This window comes from Callithrix jacchus, chromosome 7 (genome assembly GCF_049354715.1).
Source record: "Callithrix jacchus isolate 240 chromosome 7, calJac240_pri, whole genome shotgun sequence".
Classification (NCBI taxonomy): domain Eukaryota; kingdom Metazoa; phylum Chordata; class Mammalia; order Primates; family Cebidae; genus Callithrix; species Callithrix jacchus.
Window position 1 is genome coordinate 68,131,640 of NC_133508.1, and position 20,014 is coordinate 68,151,653.

The window sequence follows — 20,014 nt, forward strand, 5'->3', positions numbered from 1 at the left end:
ACCAGGATTCTGACATAGGCTGGGCTGGGGCCAGTAGCCCATCATCCTACAGATGGGAAACTCAGGAGGGCTCCATGGAGCTCTCTGTAGCTAGATGGGAAGGCCAAGGGCATACTTACTGGAGAGCTGGCCGGTCGTGTTGGCTCACACCTATAATCCCAGCACTTTGGGAGGCCAATGTGGGTGGATCACCTGAGGTCAGGAGTTAAAGACCAGGCTGGCCAACACGGTGAAACCCTATCTTTGCTAAAAGTACAATACAAAAATTAGCTGGGGGTGATGGTGTATGCCTGTAATCCCAGCTACTTGGGAAGCTGAGGCAGGAGAATTGCTTGAACACAGGAGGCAGAGGTTACAGTGGTCCAAGATTGTGCCACTGCATTCCAGCCTGGGCAACAGAGCAAGCCTCCATCTCAAAAAACAAACAACAAAAAAAAACTTACCTGGGAGCTCTGGCTCCCAGGGCCTGTGGGGAGTGGGGAGCAGAGAGCTAGGAGGAGGCTGGGTCATCAGAACAAGTCTTTTCCAGGATGCAAGGACCATGCTCAGTAGACGGCTCAGTTGGAGTTTCGGGGATGAGCACCAGTCTCGGAGGCCTGAAGGAAGCCCATGGAAGCCCGTGGCCATGGCCAAAGGAGCTCATCACCCTGGGGCCAGAAGAATCTGCGCATCAAGTGGTCCTGCAAAGGATCCAGGAGCTTTCTGATTTGGTATGGAGGGAGAGGAAAGATGGGGAGTTATGAGCCTCAGGTCTTCCATAGTGGGCAAGAAGGAAGGCTTTCTGTTTCACCATTCTGTAACACCATCCGGCTGTCTCTCTCAAGGCTCTCTTGTGCTAAAACCAATGGAAAAGCTTGACTTGGGAAACCCTTCATAGGGTTTCCTAACTAAGCCCTCCTGAGTTTTTGTTCTTCCTGCCCTGCCTGCTTCCACCACTTAGGGTTTTACCCAGTGCCAAGCTGTGTGTGCCTCCAGCTTCAGTCTACAAAGATGATTGCCCGATTGTCCTCCTGGCTTCCCTGGCTCCCTGGGTTTTTAGGGCTGTGCTGCCTCCGTGCATGGTCATGTCTGGACCCGATCACCACCATCACCAGAGAACCTGTTGGAGGTGTGGACTCTTTGTCCACCCCAGACCGACTGCACAGAGCACATAGTTGACAAGATCCTGAGGGATTTGCCTGCTGGGAAGGCCTGCTCTAGACTCACCCAGTGACTTACCATTTCTCCACCAGCTTCCAGGGGCCCCACCCCTCCAACCCTCAGACTCCCTTAGGACACAGAGTCTCAGCTCTCTTACCATCTTCACCACCCCCTCCCTGCCAGTCAGGGGATCCTTTTCCTGGTCTGAGGGAGGGCCTTCTATCAGTGTCACCGTGACATTCTTCTTGTACCCTGGCACCCTCTTCTCCCAAGGGCTAAGCTTCCCAAAGAAGGCCAGGAAGTCTTATAGCCGCCTCCCACCTGGCCGCATCTCTCCCCCAGGGACATGATAGAGCCAGACACGGGCATCAGTGAGGAGGAGAAGAAGAGAGAAAATTAGAGGGAAAACTAGATACCTCAAAATATGCTGACCCACAGGTGTCATCTCAAGGTGTTCATTGTTGGGACTGAATCTCAACTGTGCTGCTATCCAGCAGTAAGAACTTGGGTGAGGCACCCCAGCCCTCTGTACCTCAGTGGCTGCATCTGTGCAATGGGAATGCTTTATATAGTACCTCCTTCCCTTCCCCCAGCATGGTGTGTGGCTCACGATAGTTAATTAATGAGCTCATGCTGCATGAGTCCGCAACTTTTTCTCTGTGGCTCAGTCAGATGGAAGCTCCACAAGGATGGGGATTTGGGGCCCATTTTCTTCACTGCTCTTTCCCCAGTACCCAGACTAGAGTATGGTGCAGAGTAGGTACTGGATGACCCTGTTGAATAATTGTAGAACAAATAGCCTGGAGCTGCCCCAGCCCAGCAGGCTCTTCTCTCCTCTAAGAACTGTGGCACACATCGCAAGGCAGAATATAAAAGTGTCAAGAGTGGTCTCCCAAGACTTAGGAGACCTGGGTTCAGACCCTGTCTTTGCCATCCTCTTGCTGTAGGACCTTGAGCCTATCTTGAGTAGGACCTTTCTGAGCCTTTGCTTCCCCATCTCTAAAACGAGGGCCCAAGTTTGAGGAGGTGAGCTGGCAAGGGCACTGGGGGTGTTCAGGGAGGTCCGCCTATGTGCCCAGGCATGTGTGTGTGGAGGGGTCTGTGTGCATGCATGTATCTCTGTGTGTTGCAGTCTCTCTGGTGTGTCTCTGGGTGTGCTCTGTCTGAGCACAGGTGGGTATGTGCATGTCTTGGCTTTCATATCCCCCAAAAGCAGACTCTTAGACAAACACTTGGATGCAAGTCGTTTTTTTTTGGAGATGATCGGTGGAAGCACCAATTAGGAAGTCAGGAAAGTGAGACAGAAGGGAGAAAAGTCAGAAGAGAATTCATCTATGAGCTAGTTACCAGTGTGGGCCCCTGCACCAGTCCCCCTGGGGACAACGCAGAACCTCAGAATCATCCCAGTAGAGGACAGGAGGCTGGGTCCTTTATTCACCAACTCCTGTCCCTCTTTGGTTGAAGACTGTGGTCTGGAGGTGTTAATTTCCCCACATTCCAGCTAGTTTCCAAGGCTGAGGGGAGGTGGCACAGGGTATCCACTGCAGCTGCAGCAAGGTGTTGGGGGCTGTTCCTCTCTGTGTGTCTGTATATGTATGTTTTCCTGTAGAATTGTTAGCATCACCAATACAGTTACAGGTGGGAGTTTACATTCCCAGGGTCCATGAGATACCTGTCTTCTTACTGTGCATTGGATTAAATCACTGCACCTTTGGACTTCTCAGGGAGCCCGGTGGCCCTGCTCTTTCAGCCCCTACACCAACCATGCAACCCAGACAAGTGACCTCCTGTCTCTCAGCTTCTGTCCTCTTTGGTAAACAGGGATAATTTTAACACCTATCCTGCAAGGTGCCTCGGGAATGAAAGGACTGACCCAGGTAAGGCGCCAGCACAGGCCCTGGCACATCAACACGTGTTGGATGAGTTCACCTCTTCCTGCTGTCCCTCCACCCCATTCCAGCTGGCAAGAGTGATCAGTGCTGCCCTGGCCCAGGACTTCCCTGAGGAGTATGGCGTCAAGGTCATCGCAGAACCTGGCCACTTCTATGTGGAGTCTGTCTGCACTGCCGCTGTCAACATCATTGCCAAGAAGGCTGTGCTGGAGCCTGGTGAGTGGGCCAGGATGGCGCCTGGTAGGGAGGCCACTGTCTAGGCATCCCTAGGCCCTGGGAGAGAGGAAGGGCAGAGGGTTGGGCTCTGTCCCAGGGAATGGGGGTCAGAGTAGTGACTGAGCACTCTCTAGACCTGTCCTTTCCCTGCTTTCAGGAGGCAGCCAGAAGCTGGTGTATTATCTCAATGATGGCCACTATGGCTCCTTCTGCATCTGCCACCGAGAGCCTGACCCGAGGGTTCCCATCGTGGTGAAGGTAAGGGGGCCACACCAGCCCCAAGAGTCTAGTCCTTTACCTCCACATGGCTTGTGCCTCCCAGACTGGGAACAGTGGCTGTGCTGGACCCCAGAGGCAGGGCCTTGCCTACTGCTTAATGCACACGTGGGCACATGCATGATGTGTTGCCCACAGGTCAGAGCATGTGCAGCAGCTGGATATGGGGGCCTGTCAGCCAAAGGGACCATCACCAGAACAAAAAGATGTGGCTTGTTTTCCAAAATATTCAAGTTCTTCTTCCTGGTGGTTCAAGAATCATTCCCGAGTCTCTCAAGGGCCTTACCCCCAGCACCCCTGCTTCTCAGTCCCTCCCATGATCTGGCAACAAAGCTGTGATACCTAACCCTGTAGGGCCAGCCATGTCTTCCTCCAGCTCCGGGGCAGGTGTGTCTGCTGATGCGATGGGTTGTAAATATCTTGACTTGCTCCTGGCCAGTGAACATCTTGGTGTGTGCACATGTTTGGTCACGTATGTGACATATGTCTGCATGCAAGTGCGAGTGTGTATGTGTGTGTGGTATTTCTGGGTGTGTGTCTTTGTGTGTATATTTGCCTCTCTTCCAATTGCAGGGAGTGAGTACTGGATGTGGAAGAACCAATAGGAGACCCCGGAATAGTTTTCAATTTTAGTTGCCCATATTTAAAAACTTACACATATTTCATAAAAGCCTGGACTTTCTCAGCTCCTCTCAAAGATTTGAGACATTTGATGTTACAGGACTTGCAGAACAACAAGGCAACAAATATTTCAACAAATTAGTCTAGCATGTCAGGCATGTGGCGCCATCTGCTGGAATGGGACTTCCACTAGACAGGCCTCCCCACCCAATGTCTTTTCCTTTGGACAGTCATTGATTTTCCAGTTTGTCATAAGGCTTACCTGGCCCATTTCACTCCTTTGTGCTACCTGCTTGACCCCTAGGTAATTGAGTTTTCAACTGCTCCCTTATAGGAATTATTGAAGACGATAGCCCCATTTACAGAGGAGGATACTGAGGCTTTATTTGTAGGCACATCAGACCCCGCCAGGCTGGGCAGGGGCCATGGAGGGATGGATCCCAGCCAGTGTACACCCGTGTGTCCCTGGGAGTGCCCTTCTGGGTCTTTCAATGGCTTCCAGGTAAGGGGGTGGGATAGGCCAGCCCGCTGTCTTTTCTGACCCCCTTTCCTATGTCACACAGGAGTTCTGCTCAGAGCCACCCCTCTTCCCCTGCACCCTCTATGGCCCCACGTGTGACGCCCTTGACAGGCTCTTCTTGGAGGATGTACGGCTGCCTGAGCTGGACGTAGGTGATTGGCTGGTCTTCCCCTCCATGGGTGCCTACAAGTCCTCCATGAGCTCCAGTTTCAATGGCTTCCTGCCCACCACCATCTTGTATGCCATTGGCCCCCAGCTCAGGTGCCTGGGGGCTGGGGTTGAAGAGGAAGCAGGGAACCTCACACTCACTGGAGACTGGGGTGGGAACTGGTCCCAAGGACTCTCCCTTCCCATTGACTCACTGAAGTCAAAGTGTCCATCTGACCTTTAGACTCTGATCTGCCACTGGGCCCCCTCCCAGGGAGGTGGAGATTTGCAAAGCTGAAGCCTCTATTCAAGCAGAATTGGTGGCAGGGGACCCCCAGACCCTCTACCCACTGGCTGGCCTCGCTCCTGCTTCAGGTGTCCACTGCCCCAGCTCTGCCTCCAGGCCCCAGCTCTGCTGCTGTGTGTGTAGCCTCAGGGCTGTAGACAAAGGGCCTTGACACCCACCCTGCATCCCATGCCCTTTCCCCAGGAGCCTTCTGGAGGCAGAGCCTTAACCCAGAGCCAGCCAAGCTGGAGGACTTTCAGACACTCTGGTAGGTAGGCCCCTGGGAACTGTTGGGAGTCCAGATGGCAGGGAGGAGGCAGAGGTTTGGGTAACTCTGAAATCCTATGTGGAACTTCCAAAAACATCTTGCTGTGATTTTGGGTCAGTTCTTTCCTTTTCTCTCTTCTGCCTGCCTGCCTTCCTTCCTTCCTTCCTTCCTTCCTTCCTTCCTTCCTTCCTTCCCTCCCTCCTTCTCTCCTTCCTTCCTTGCTTCCTTTCTTCCTCTCTTTCCTCCTTCTCTCTTTCCTTCCTTCCCTCCTTCCTTCTTACCTTCCTTCCATCTTTCCCTTTCTTTCTCTTTCTCTTTCTTTCTCTCCTTTCTTTTTGAGACAGAGTCTTACTCTCTTACCCAGGCTGGAGTGCAGTGGCACAATCTCAGCTCACTGAAGCCTCAACCTCCCAGGGTTCAGGTGCCTCCTGAGTAGCTGGAACTATAGGCATGCACCACCACACACAGCTAATTTCTGTATATTTGGTAGAGATGAGGTTTCACCATTTTGCGCAGGCTTGTCTCAAACTTCTGGACTCAACTGATCTGCCTGCCTCAGTCTCCCAAAGTGCTGGGGTTACAGGCCTGAGCCACTGCATGCCTGTGGCTTTGGTCAGATCTTACACTGAGTTTTCTCAGCAGCGGCCTGCCCTGCCCACCCTTCTTATTTTCTTCCTCATCCCTCTTTTCCCACCCTCTGGAGCAGTGGTTGAAGGGGACACATTAGAAGCTACTTCCTTGCAGGGTGACAACAAAAAAAATGGGCTATTGATCTTTTATGTCAAATAATACAGCTTACATACCTGCTCAATTCACACCTAACTGGCGTCAGTTTACATCCTTAAATTCATCCCGCCACTCCTCCCACTTTCTATTTACTCATGCCCTTGCCTTGTCCCAGAAAGGGTTTCTATAAAATGCACCAACATATCATAGTGGTTAAGAGCATGTCATTGGAATAAGTGAAAACTGGGCTCAAATTTAGGCACCACTGCTACTAGCTGTGAACTTGGGCGGGTTAACTAACTTAGTTGAACTCTAGTTTTCCTTGTAAAATGGTGGGAAGAATAACAACTTCCCCGTAGGGTTGTTGGGATTAAGAGAGAAATGAACATGTTATTTAGGGTCAGCTTCCCCCCACCTGAGATGGAGTTTCACTCTTGTTGCCCCACTTGGAGTGCAATGGCACCATCTCAGCTCACTGCAACCTCCACCTCCTGGGTTCGGGCAATCCTCCTGCCTCAGCCTCCCGAGTAGCTGGGATTACGGGTGTGCACCATCAAGCCTGGCTAATTTTTGCATTTTTAGTAGAGACAGTGTTTCACCATCTTGGTCAGCTGGTCTTCAACTCCTGACCTCAGGTGATCCACCCACCTTGGCTTCCCAAAGTGCTGGGATTACAGGCTTGAGCCACTGTGCACAGCCTAGAGTCAGCTTTTCCTTCAGCCACCTTGTTCTTGCTGGCTCTCCTCCTGGAGTTCAGATGTCGAAGAGACCCCACCCTAAGTCCTGGGCCTTTTCATAGAGTGTTTGTAGGGTGTCTCATTCAGGCCAAGCCAAGATGTGTACCCGATGCTATGGGGACAGGTGAGGCAGGTGCAGACCCAGTTCTCGAGAAGTCCTGAGGCCTGTGGAAAGCTAAAGGCAGGTGCAGCTGGCTTCAGCACAGGGAGGAACATGGGACATACTTTGAGGACAGTTCAGGGGGAAGCCATCCATTTGGAAGAGTGGGTGGCTTCTTGGAGGGAGAGTCAGGGGACCTGGAGGGAGAGCAGAATCAGTAGGTAAAAGCGAGCAGGAAGCGTGGCTCAGCTGTGGGAACAACTTGGCCCAGGCATGGGAATAAGCCTCTGCTCAGGGAACAGTGAGTGGCCAGGACTGGAGATGAGAAACAGAGATTTCAGAGCCTAGGGACACAGGTGACTAGTTCACCTGGATTTGTCTGGAATATTTCTAGTGCTGGTGTTGTAAGTCCTGAGTCCTAGGAAACTCCTAAGTCTCAGGCAAACCAGATGTTTGGGGAGGGAGGGAAGGAGCAGAGGCAGGGCCCATAACATCCCAAGGCCACATTCCTGCAGCAAGTGAGTTCAGCTACTGATTTCTCAACTTCCAATTCAGGGAAGGTGCCTCCCCTCCCTTCAGCAGGACATCTCCCACCATCTCTGCTACCACTCAACTCAGCCAGGTCTTCAGTGTTCCCAGAGTCCCTGGAGCTAAAGAGGAATTTCCCCTGACACCTGGGAAGCAAAGGGCAGATTGGGGTAATAGAGGCTACTCAGAGAAGATAGAGAAGCTCAACAGCCCATCCAATCAGGTGCATCTTATGAGGGCATCCCAGAATATCAAATTCCTTGCTTGCAAAATGGTCTTGGTTATACCCAAACGCTCAGGAAATAAGAAGCACGGATTATGGGTGGGATACTTAGGAGCATGAGCAGGCTTTGGGAAATGTATATCAGATGGAAGACATTCCAGTGAGTTTTCTTTGCCCCTTGGGGGTGGGAGATGGTAAGTGGGTCTGGGTATGTAAATCGCAGCCCTCCAGGTCTAACCAACCAGTGACAGACCATGAACAAGATGATGTTTGCAGTTTATGATCCATAAGAAGCCACCTCCATCACTTGAATCATGGGGCATTAAAAACAAACAAACAACTAGAAAACACTCGGAATCTGGAGTGGTGTCACACGTCTGTTGTCACCTCCTACCTCTGCCAGTCCCTGGCTGCTGGACCGCTGCAGCTCCAGGTGCCTCAAGGGTCTCCCTCAGCCCCCATCTCCTAACTGTATCCTCCAGGCACCTCCAGGTGTTCCTAAGGCCACCACCTTGTGGGAAGATACACTCCCCCGACACTGACACTGACACTGACACTGTCAGAACGGCTGGCTGCCTGAACCGTTTGCTGCCTCTGCATAAACCACCAGTTCCCAGGCAGGAGCCCAGGGTCACCCCCTACCACCACTGCTCCTTCGCAGGAGCCCCTCCATGGCCACTGTAGGAAGCACTGCCAGGAGCTAAACAGCTGCTGCCTTCCTCCCATATTCTTTTCTGGCATGAGTACCTCCCATTGGCAGAATGTCATGGAAACCCAGCTAGCAAGGGAATCTGGGAAATGTAGTTCGTACGCTTCCAGCCTGGTGGCACAGAGGAGGATATGGAAAGGCAAGCAAGAGGGACTATGGGGCTCAATACAATAGACTATATCTGGCAGAGGGAGATGGGCAAGAAAGAAGTAATTAGAATTCATAGTTTTTAAACTGGCCCAATTGTCCCATAGAACTGATGTTTTTGGTTTATTTTGAACAAACATAAAAATTGACCCTTCCAATCTTGAAATGAGAACATTATATTTGTCTTTTTTTTTTGAGATGGAGTTTCACTCTTCTTACCCAGGCTGGAGTGCAATGGCGCAATCTCGGCTCACCGCAGCCTCCTCCTCCTGGTTTCAGGCAATACTCCTGCCTCAGCCTCCTTATATTTGTCTTATCTGAGTTCCTTTCTCAGGAAACCAACCATCCAGGCTCCCAGACAGTATCAAGGAGCTGAAACTCACCAGACCCCTCACCTGTTGATTGTCTAACTGACCAGCTACTTCTGTTGATCAGCTTCTCTTCCTTACCCCTTTCTAATTCCTGTTTTCCCACACATAGTTACATTTCTTCCTTGCTATATAAACCTCTGATTTTATTGGATTTGAGACTGATCACCCATCTCATTGGCTGCAACACCCAATTAAAGCCTTCCATGGCAATATTTGTCTGTGTTTGGCTTCTGTGCAGCAAGCAGAAAGACCTAGACAGAACTCCTCGTGTTCTGGTAACAGTTTCTGTACAATGACAGAGAAGATAACCTGAAAACCTTCTCAACAACAAAACCTAGATTTGCCAGATAGATGCATTGCTGGACTCATAAGAAAGAGAAATAGGCTAGGTGCAGTGGCACATTCCTATAATCCCAACACTTTGGGAGGCCAGGGTGAGAAGATCACCTGTGGTCAGGAGTTCAAGACTAGCTGAACATGGTGAAAGCCCATTTCTACTAAAAATACAAAAATTAGCCAGGCATGGTGGCGCATGCCCATAATCCAACATGGTGAAAGCCCATTTCTACTAAAAATACAAAAATTAGACAGGCATGGTGGTGCATGCTCATAATCCCAGCTACTTGGGAGAATCACTTGAACCTGGAGGCAAAGCCAAGATTGTGCCACTGCACTCCAGCCTGGGTGACAGAGTGAGACTCTGTCTCCAAAAAAAAAAAAAAAAGGAAAAGAAATACTTAAGAACCAAAACCAAAGAGGAACAGTAAGTGTAGAGCTGACCTTTGGGTTGTCCTGGGGGTAACCAAAGGAGTTAGCTTTAAATAGCCATCTAGGGACAAGGTATGAGAGGCCTGGCAAGAGAGAAATAGGTGTTTGGATTTAATCCCACCAAATGCACACAAATCCTAAACCATTATAGAGTTACACCTGCCATAAAAGAGTGGACTAGAAAAAACATCCACCCCTTTGCCCATGGGCATAGAAAGACAACAGTGAAGCTTGTTTGTCGTGACTTGTACTCTGGATTGGAAAAGAAAGAAAATTCTCCCTTGAAAATTTACAACTATAGGCCAACCCTCCCAAGGGTTTAGAATTTACACTTACATTTTCTTTGTAGTCTGAGAAACCCTGAAGCTGAGAAATTGGTCTCCAAAGTGGTCTGTGGCTAGTAATATCCCAGGGATGCCTGGTAGAAGCAAATGAGATCTGCTCTGCATAGTCACACCTTGAACACAGCTCTGCAAGGCTATTATGATTTGTTTTAACTGTTAACTTTTCAAAAATTTCAAATGTAAAGGATGCATGGTACAGTTGGGGTTTATCAAAAACAGCCTCACAAGTGCACCTTCTCAGCTCCCGGCTCCGGCTCCCAGACTCCCGACTTTTAAGGCCAGTACTTTGAATTCTGTCAGGCATTTTCTCCTGGCATTTATCTCAACGACAAGCTTGTGATGTGATTTTACAACCTTTGCTTCAAACGTTAGGTATTGACTTTCTATATGACAGATGGTCTTTGCTTCTGTTATATCTCCCTTCCTTTTTCAGTTCTCTCAATATATATTTTAAAAGTTCAGGTTGGGCGTGGTGGCTCACACCTGTAATCCCAGCACTTTGGGATGCCAAAGTGGGCGGATCATCTGAGGTCAGGAGTTCGAGACCAGCCTGGCCTACATGATGAAACCCCGTCCATACAAAAATGCAAAAATTAGCTGGGCTAGTTGGCATCCTCCTGTAATCCCAGCCACTCAGGAGGCTGAGTCAGGAGAATCACTTGAACCAACAGGCAGAGGTTGTAGTGAGCCGATATCACGCCACTGCACTCCAGCCTGAGTGACAGAGCCAGACTCCGTCTAAAAAAAAAATTAAAAAAACAAAAAATAAAATAAAATAAAAATAATTAAAATTTAAAATTTTTTGTTTTTAGAGACTGGGCCTTACTATGTTGCCCAGGCTAGTCTCAAACTCCTGGACTCAAGTGCTCCTCCCACCTAAGCCTTCTACAGTGTTGGGATTACAGGCATGAACCACCATTCCTGGCCCAGAAATATATATATATATATATATATATATATGTGTGTGTGTTGTATGTCTGTGGGGGTGTATATATATACGTGTATATATGTAAATGTATGTATATGTATATATGTATATATATATGTACATATTATATATATATTTTTTTTTCTTTTTTTTGAGATGGAGTCTTGCTCTGTCACCCAGGCTGGAGTACAGTAGTGCCATCTCAGCTCACTGCAACCTCAGACTCCCTGGTTCAAGCAATTTTCTTGCCCAAGCCTCCTGAGTAGCTGGGACTGCAGGCTACAGGCATACGCCATCATGCCTGGCTAATTTTTGCATTTTTGGTAGGAACAGGGTTTTGCCATGTTGCCAAAGTTGGTCTTGAACTCCTCATCTCAAGTGATCCACCCACCTCCGCCTCCCAAAGTGCTGGGATTACAGGTGTGAACCATTGTGCCCAGCCTGTAATGTCCACAGGACACCCAGCCTGGGTGTCCCCCAATTTAATTCAGTTTTGACACTATCTACCTGGATATAGCGGTGGATCCCACAGGATTCCTCAATTCAGATGCCCCCACAAGACTGCCCCACCCCCCGCTTCAGATGCCAATCACAAGCTCCTGGTTGTGTTACCCATGCTTCTGCCTGATTGGTTATAAATTGGAGTTCCTGGCTGGGTGCGGTGGCTTACGCCTGTAATCCTAGCACTTTGGGAGGCCAAGGTGGGTGGATCACCTGAGGTCAGGAGTTCAAGACCAGCCTGGCCATCTTGGTGAAACCCCATCTTAAAAAAAAAAAAAATTGGAGTTCCCATGATCCCCTTCCTGGGTTAGATTAATTTGAACTCAGGGAAGCACTTATGCCTGCCAGTTCATTATAAAGAATATTACAAGCTAGGCATGGCGGCTTACACCTGTAATGCCAGCACTTTGGGAGGCTGAGGCAGGTGGAGTCACCTGAGGTGGAGTTCAAGACCAGCCTGGCCAACATGGTGAAACCTTACCTCTACTAAAAATACAAAAATTAGCCAAGCATGGTGGCAGACACCTGTAATCCCAGCTACTCAGGAGGCTGAGGCAGGAGAATCACTTAAATCTGGGAGGCAGAGTTTGCAGTGAACTGAGATCGCACTTTTGCACTTCACCTGGGCAACAAGAGTGAAACATTGTCCAAAATAAATAAATAAATAAATAAATAAAAATAAATAAAATCAGCGATATCACAAATGATACAGATGAAGAGATGGATAGGGCAAAGCATGTGGAAGGGCATTTAATCCTAGCACTTTGGGTGGCCAAGGCAAGAGGATCACTTGAAGCAGGGCATACCAGACCAAGCTGGCAAAAAAGCAAGCCCTCATCTCTACAAAAAATAAAAATAATCGGTTGGGTGTGGTGGTGCATGCCTGTAGTCTCAGCTACTTGGAAAGCTGAGGGACGATTGCTTGAACTGAGGTTTGAAGTTACAGTGAGCTCTAATCACAACACTGCACTCCAGCCTGGGCAACAGAACAAAACCTTGCCTCAAAAACAAATAAATAAGCAAAAAACTAAGACAAGTGTTGGTGAGGATGTGGAGAAATGGGAACACTGGTACACAGTTGGTGGGAATGTAAATTAGTACAGCCGTTTGGAAGTGCCTCAAAAAAACTAAAAACAGAGCTACCATATGGTTCAGCAAGCTTACTTCTGGGTGTATATCCAAGGGAAATGCAGTCGGCATTCTGAAGGATATTGGCACTTCCCTGTTCATCGCGGCATGATTCACAATAGCCAAAATATGGAATCAACCTAAATGTCCCTAAAATGAATAAACAAAGTGTGGTATACCTATATCAAATGTAATATTAATTTAGCCTTAAAAAAGAGAGGGATATCCTGTCATTTGCAACATGGATGAACCTGGAGAACATTATGCTAAGTAAAGTAAGCCAGCCACAGGAGGGCATGCTGACCCAACTGCCAGAATCATAGGCACTATCATACTTAAAGAAATCAAAGATCATTTTATTCTGAGCCAAGTAGGAGGACTATAGCATAGGATCACAGAGTCAGCACAAACAGACAACGGTCCTAGAGAGTTGCATGAGGCACAGTCTTTATACATTTTGCCATATAGAAAATGGGAGAAGGGGCCGGGGGCAGTGGCTCACACCTATAATTCCAGCACTTTGGGAGGCCAGGGGTTTGAGACCAGCCTGGCCAAGATGGTGAAATCCCGTTTCTACTAAAAATACAAAAATTAGTTGGGTGTGGTGGCATGCACCCGTAGTCCTGGCTACTTGGGAGGCTGAGGCAGGAGAATGGCTTGAACCCAGGAGGCAGAGGTTGCAGTGAGCTGAGATCAAGACACTGCACTCCAGCCTGGGTGACAGAGTGAGACCCTGTCTCAAAACAAAACAAACAAACAAAAATAAAAAAGAAAGAAAATGGGAGAAGGGGGTTGTTCCACGAAAGGGCCTTATGTGCAAAATGACCCCCAGATGCCAAAGTTGCTGGAAACCAGAAAAGGAGGCAGACAAATTCAGTTTGTTGGTTTAGTGGGTTTTAGTGGGGGAAGAACTTACAGACAGAAGTGTGGTCTTGGGATTTGAGCTGCAAGACAGTAGATAGATATCCGCACTGTTCCTCCTCTGACCTAGGACTTACGTACCGTAGGGAAAGGGTGTGTGTGTCCAGCAAGACAAGGAAGGACAGCCTCCAGGACAGGCAAGAATGTTATATGCGCCATAGCCTATGATTTGTGTGATGACATGGAGACTGTCATGTTCTTACACTTGGAATAGTAAATTAAGTAAGAATCAGAAGGCATTTGCAGGACTGGGGATCATCAGAACACAACACGGCAAGTTCACATCCAAGATGGAGTCACTTCCTGTCTCCGCAGGGGCGTTGAAGGAAAGGCGACATTTATGATTCTGATTGGTGCTTGCTGACATTATGCATAAAGAAATGTGCAGTTAATATCTGTAGGGTAAAAAGTTACGGCGTATGTAGGGGTCATAGGGTCTGGAGAGGGGTGATGGATTCTATCCTGCCTTTGTGCTTCATCTGATAGGCAAGGTTATAAGGAGTAACGCCAGACTCCACCCTAGCAGGCAGGCGAGACTTCAGCTTTAGTTCAGCTTTAGGCCTTGTAGCAGTACCCATTTGTCCAACCTGCAACCATCTTGGGCTGTGTTTTAAAGCTTTGTCTTTCAGATTTTCTTTTTATTTGACAATTTTTCCCTTTTGGTTTAAAGTCTCCAAAGGACGACTTTGAAAACTAAATAATATATCTGAAGAATTTGAAGAGGACAGGTCCCCTTTGCTTGGAATTACAAAGCATAGGGGATCTAACTGGAATTTTGAAATGCCCTTCTTCTATTTTTCACTCCTATACGAAATTCTGTCAGTTGGTTTGTCAGTGAGGATGCGAAAATTCCTGTATTTCCTTTCAGAATGCCAGAGGCTCTCCTGTCATGCGAATATCTCCTCAAGGTATGGAGAAAAGGTGTGATCTTTGCAATCAGAATCATTTCCTTAGGAGCTGTTCCTCAGATGCGATGATATGTTGCATGGTCAACCATACTGCTGAAGAGCCTTGAGGAGTTGGGAAGAAGAATACACAATTTGATGTATTTTATAAACCTTGGGACTTTAGGATTGAAAAAATTGAAAATAAGGCTAGGCGCAGTGGCTCACGACTGTAATCCTAGCACTTTGGGAGGCCAAGGCAGGTGGCTCTCCTAAGGTCGGGAGTTCAAGACCAGCCTGGCCAACATGGTGAAACCCTGTCTCTACTAAAAATACAAAAATTAGCTGGGCATGGTGGCAGGTGTCTGTATTCACAACTACTTGGGAGGCTGAGGCAGGGGAGTCGCTTGAACCTGGGAGGCAGAGTTGCAGTGAGCTGAGATAACCCAACTGCACTCCAGCCTGGGTGAAACTCTGTCTCAAAAAAACAAAAAACAAAAAATTTAAATAGAAAGCACTTCCTCAGTCCATCAGAAATAGGGAAGAATATGTTGGACAAAACAGTCATCAGAAGACCACTCTTATATACATGCTACAGCCGTTAGTTCAGATCAATGAACTAACTTCATTTTGGCTGGTCTGTTCTTTCAGTGACATTTCCAATTTTTGCAGCATTTATAATATTTGTAACAGACACACTAGAAAATAATAATAATAGTGTGAACAACTGAGAAGTCCTTTGAGGTAAAGACAATGAAGAAAAGAAACAACGTAAACCTTGAACTTACATTTTGACAGTCTCACGACTAATCTAACAATTTTCCTCCCCTGTTGTTTGTAACTTACGATTTTTTTAGTGTGTTCACTTAGAAGTGAATTGATGATTTATCTAATTGCTCCTCTAGCCATTCTTTTTTCTTTTTTTTTTTTTTTCTGGAAATATATCTTGAGGTGAACTGAGTTTCAATTTAAAAATATTTTTATTATCAATGTCATAATAATGCCACATATCATGATCGTAAGTGTTGTTTTGTCCTAAAAGTAACTTCTCTATGAACCCCGTGTTGCACCAAATGGCAGGTACAATTTAAATCAAATATTGTCTGGTTACAAATAAGATCTAGAATGGTTACAATCTCATTTTTTCCCTTTGCAACAAAAGCATCCTTTTCCCATACACCATGTATTATTTTGTTTTGTTTTTGAGACAGGATCTTGCTCTGTTGCCCAGGCTGGAGTGCAGTGATGTGATCACAGCTCACTCTAGCTCCAACCTCCCAGGCTCAAGTGATCCTACTGCTTTAGCTTCCTGAGTGGCTGAGACTACAGGCATGGGCCACCATCCCCAGCTAATTTTTTTTTTTTTATAGAGACAAGGTCTTATTATGTTGCCTGGGCTGCATATATTATTTTGAACAGGGGTAGAACTTAGAGGTCATGCTTCCATGATTTCAGGATTCCAAAGCTAACAGGACAGTACTATTATGCTGAATGTGTTTACAATCTAGAACTGAAATTGGATTCCAAGTATTATTATTTAATATGGTCCATCAACTGCCCATTGGGAGAATGTATATATTGTTAAATTAATCCCTATTTCTACTAGCTTAGTATGTAATATGTCTGGTGACTATATAGAAGGGGTGCTGTGTTAGTCTGTTCTCTCTCATGCTGCTAATAATGACATACCCAAGACTGGGTAGTTTATAAAGAAAAAGAGGTTTAATAGATGCACAGTTCCACATGGCTGGGGAGACCTCACAGTCATGGCGGAATATGAAGGAAGTGCAAAGTGACGTCTTACATGGTGGCAGGCGAGGGGGCTTGTGCAGAGGAACTCCCATTTATAAAACCATTGATCTCATGAGACCTATTCACTATCACGAGAACAGTATTGGGGAAACCTACCCTCGTGATTCAATTACCACCCACTGGCTCCCTCTCACAACCTGTGGGGATTATGGGAACTAAATTCAAGATGAGGTTTGGGTGAGGACACAGCCAAACCTTGTCAGGTGCTAAAGCTGTAGAATGCAGCAAATTAGGCGACGCAGCCTGGTAGTGATTTTCCAGGAACGAGAGGGTTTGTTTTTTTCCATAAATCGTACCTTGTGCTTCTGTACCCAAACTGGTTGCCATGTTTTAGAGGCTTTTGTTTCCATTTGGATTAGCATGGTCAATAAACCCTGTTGAGTTTGGATGCATGCTCTTTCTCATTGCGAGGTTTTGGTGTGATCCCTCATTAGTCGAGCAGTTTGACTTACCCACTTAACAATAGTGTCATTATCTTTCCATGCAGCTTCCTGATCCTCACTTTCCTTCTGAAAGAGTATTTCTTCTAATCTATTTTGATTGTTAAGTATCAACTTTTCTTGTGAATGTCTTCTTTCATAAAATACGTTTTTAACTTGTCCTAATGTCACAAGTCATTCCCCTATTGCACCTAAATTTCTTCTTGCCTTAGTTGGCCAGTGCTGTTTTATCCACCAAACATGTTGTTGCCATTGAACAATTGCACAGAAGTGCAATTTAGGTACAGGTTATGAACACAAATATGTTGGGTGTTCCAAGTTAGGGTGAGATAGGTGGTAGTTACCCCTAGATATAGTTTAGTTTGGATATACCATAGAGCTTTTCGCATTCTCCCTGGTTGAAATTCCAAATTATCCTCCCGTGGTATTCTTATCCACCAACTGGATGAGAATACCACTGGAGAATATCAGTTTCACAGTGCTATAAGGAATACCTGAGACTGGGTGATTTATGAAGAAAAGAGGTTTAATTGACTCATGGGTCTGCATGTCTGGTGAGGCCTCAGGAGACTTACAGTCATGATGGAAGGCGAAGGGGAAGCAAAGCACATCTTACATGGTAGCAGAAGAGAGAGAAAGAGTGAGGAAGGGCCACACTTGAAACTGTCAGCCCTTTTGAGAACTCCCTCACTATCACAAGAACAGCATGGGGGAAACCACCCCCATGATCTAATTACCTCCGATCAGGTCCCTCCCTCTGCAGGTGGGGATTACAATTCAAGATGAGATTTGGATGGGGACACAGGCCAAACTGTATCACCGGGTAATTCCCATTGTATGATTCCCAGTTTCATTAGAATGTTTCATAGCCCTACAGCCTCAAAAACAAAGCCTCTGACCTCTAGGGCTAGAGATACTGTGGCAAGGCACACAAGCTGCAACTGTTCTCAGTTATCTCAAGGACTTCGGGTAGTAATTGATCATCTAGATTCACAGTCATTCAGTGAGCTATTAGTGAAGTATTGAAAACTGTCCAACCAGGCATGGAATTGGGAAGAATTTTCTGTATGTATTTCTTTAAACGGGCTCCTAATAGTATAGTATATATATTACATTCAATATCTATGGAATAGAATAATGTTCAATAGCATAAAAAGAAGGTGCCACAGTCTATAGGAACACCGAATTATTTCCAGGAAGTCAACATCAGGGTTCCAATATCCTCCTGATATTGAAAAAAAAGAAAAAGTTTTGCTCTACTTCCGTATAAGTTAGATGAGTGATTTCCCAATAAGAGGAATGGGGATCAAAACAAAGGAGAAGATGTTACTAGCTACTCATCATCATGACAGAAAAACGCAAAAACAAAAGGTATATGCAGAAGAAATTCAACGTGAGTACAGACCTGGTCTGGTATCTTTGGAAATGCTGTCTACTCAGATGTTGTTTCCTTCCCATCCTCAGAGGAGTTGGAAATCTTAGAGATCTTCAATTCTCTGGTGGACTTAGAAGTCCATTTAGGTGGCCGGGTACAGTGGCTCACACCTGTAATCCCAGCACTTTGGGAGGCCTAGGTGGGCGGAGCACGAGGTCAGGAGATGGTCTCAAGACCATCCTGGCCAACATGGTGAAACCCTGTCTCTACTAAAAATGCAAAAATTAGCCAGTTGTGGTGGCGTGCACCTGTAGTCTCAGCTACTCAGGAGACTGAGGCAGGAGAATCACTTGAACTGGGGAAGCGGAGATTGCAGTGAGCCAAAATCACGCCGCTACACTCCCGCATGGTGACAGAGCAAGACACTGTCTCAAAAAAATTAAAAAGGTCAATTTAGGTGTTGGAGCTTTTCTTTTCTTTTTTGTTTCTTCATAAGTTTTAATAGTTGCAAAGGATATGTTTGATGTTTATATTTTAAGTTCTGGGGTACATGTGCAGAATGTGCAGGTTTGTTACCTAGGTATACATGTACCATGGTGGTTTCCTGCACCCATCAACCCATCATCTACATTAGGGATTTCTCCTAATGCTATCCCTCCTCCCTCCCCAACCCCAACAGGCCCCATTGTGTGATGTTCCCCTCCCTGTGTTCTCACTGTTCAACTCCCACCTATGAGTGAGAACCTGCAATGTTTGGTTTTCTGTTCTTGTGTTTGTTTGCTGAGAATGATGGTTTCCAGCTTCATTCATGTCCCCGCAAAGGACATCAACTCATCCTTTTTTATGGCTGCATAGTATTCCATAGTGTATATGTGCCACATTTTCTTTATCCAGCAATCCCATTACTGGGTATATACCCAAAGGATTATAAATCACTCTACTATAAAGACATGCACATGTATGTTTATTGCAGCACTGTTCACAATAGCAAAGACTTGGAACCAACCCAAATGCTCATCAATGATGGCTATTGGAGTTTTTCTTAAGTGAGAAATGTGAATCCAGGAGTCAACTCCTTCAAGTTTAGCTTCACAGCGATTAGTCAACAATACCTGATAAGCTCTTTCCAATGAGGTTGAAGCGAGTCTTTAGTTGATGTCTGTTTCCAATAAACAGAGTCACCTGGCTGGAGATTGTGGCATTTGAGATCTTCATCTCCTAGGAGCACACCGTTAAAGTAAGTCTTATCAATTTTTTTTGGAAAAGACGTTTAGTTAAGCCTTGACAATAATGGAGTACATCTCCTTTCAGTATAGTTGGTTTATATAAAACCAACATCCAGTTTCATAGGTCACCCTGCAGTTATTTCATGAGATAATTGATGTTTTCTGAAAGGAGTTGCTCCTAGGTTGAGTGACATCAGTGGAAGGGCCTTGGGCCATATAACATAAAAAGCTTTCATTAATTTTGCCAGCTGGGTTATTATTATTTCTTTTCTTCATTCCACCAATTCAGAAGACTGTGGAGGATATGTAAGATGAAAATGTCGGAAAATGGGCAGATTTTACTAACTGAGTGGACTATCTCTCCAGGAAAATAAGTTTCCAGATTGCAATGTAATTTGGAAGGAATTACCCAAGAGAGAATGATCCACTGCAACAAATGCTTTTCTACCGCATGTGCTGCGGCTCTTCTGCAAGGAAATGCTTCACTCCGATGAGTGAACACACAAATTGTAACCAGCACATATTTATAACCCTGGGCTGGAGGTAGCTGGATAATATTCACTTGCCATATATTGAAAGGTTCAGCAGGCAAAGGGAAATGCCTTTGAAATCTGTGAAGACACTTTCCTGGATTAGGTTTAGGACAAATTGGACATTTAGCATAAAGTCTATGAGCAATTGTGGTTGAGAATTTCCAATAATATTGTTTTCCTCAGGCAATCATTTTTTTAGGTCCGCAGTGAGTGAGCTCATAGACATATTGTGACATAGAAAGTTGAA

General features: G+C 46.4%; 1 protein-coding gene across 1 annotated transcript; it reads left to right on the plus strand.

Moving 5' to 3' along the window:
- Positions 1 to 444: 444 nt before the first annotated feature.
- Positions 445 to 3,975, plus strand: LOC118143227 (uncharacterized). The gene is made up of 3 exons (XM_035253039.3): positions 445 to 710; positions 3,101 to 3,248; positions 3,406 to 3,975. Exons 1-3 carry the CDS (start codon positions 531 to 533, stop codon positions 3,861 to 3,863), a joined length of 786 nt encoding a protein of 261 aa, XP_035108930.2. The 5' UTR covers positions 445 to 530; the 3' UTR covers positions 3,864 to 3,975.
- The last annotated feature ends 16,039 nt before the right edge of the window (positions 3,976 to 20,014 follow it).

Coding starts and splice junctions, on each gene's coding strand:
- LOC118143227 (XM_035253039.3), top strand. CDS start 531: ATGCAAGGACCATGCTCAGTAGACGGCTCAGTTGGAGTTTCGGGGATG. Junction 711..3,100: donor TCCAGGAGCTTTCTGATTTG/GTATGGAGGGAG, acceptor ACCCCATTCCAG/CTGGCAAGAGTGATCAGTGC. Junction 3,249..3,405: donor GAAGGCTGTGCTGGAGCCTG/GTGAGTGGGCCA, acceptor CCCTGCTTTCAG/GAGGCAGCCAGAAGCTGGTG.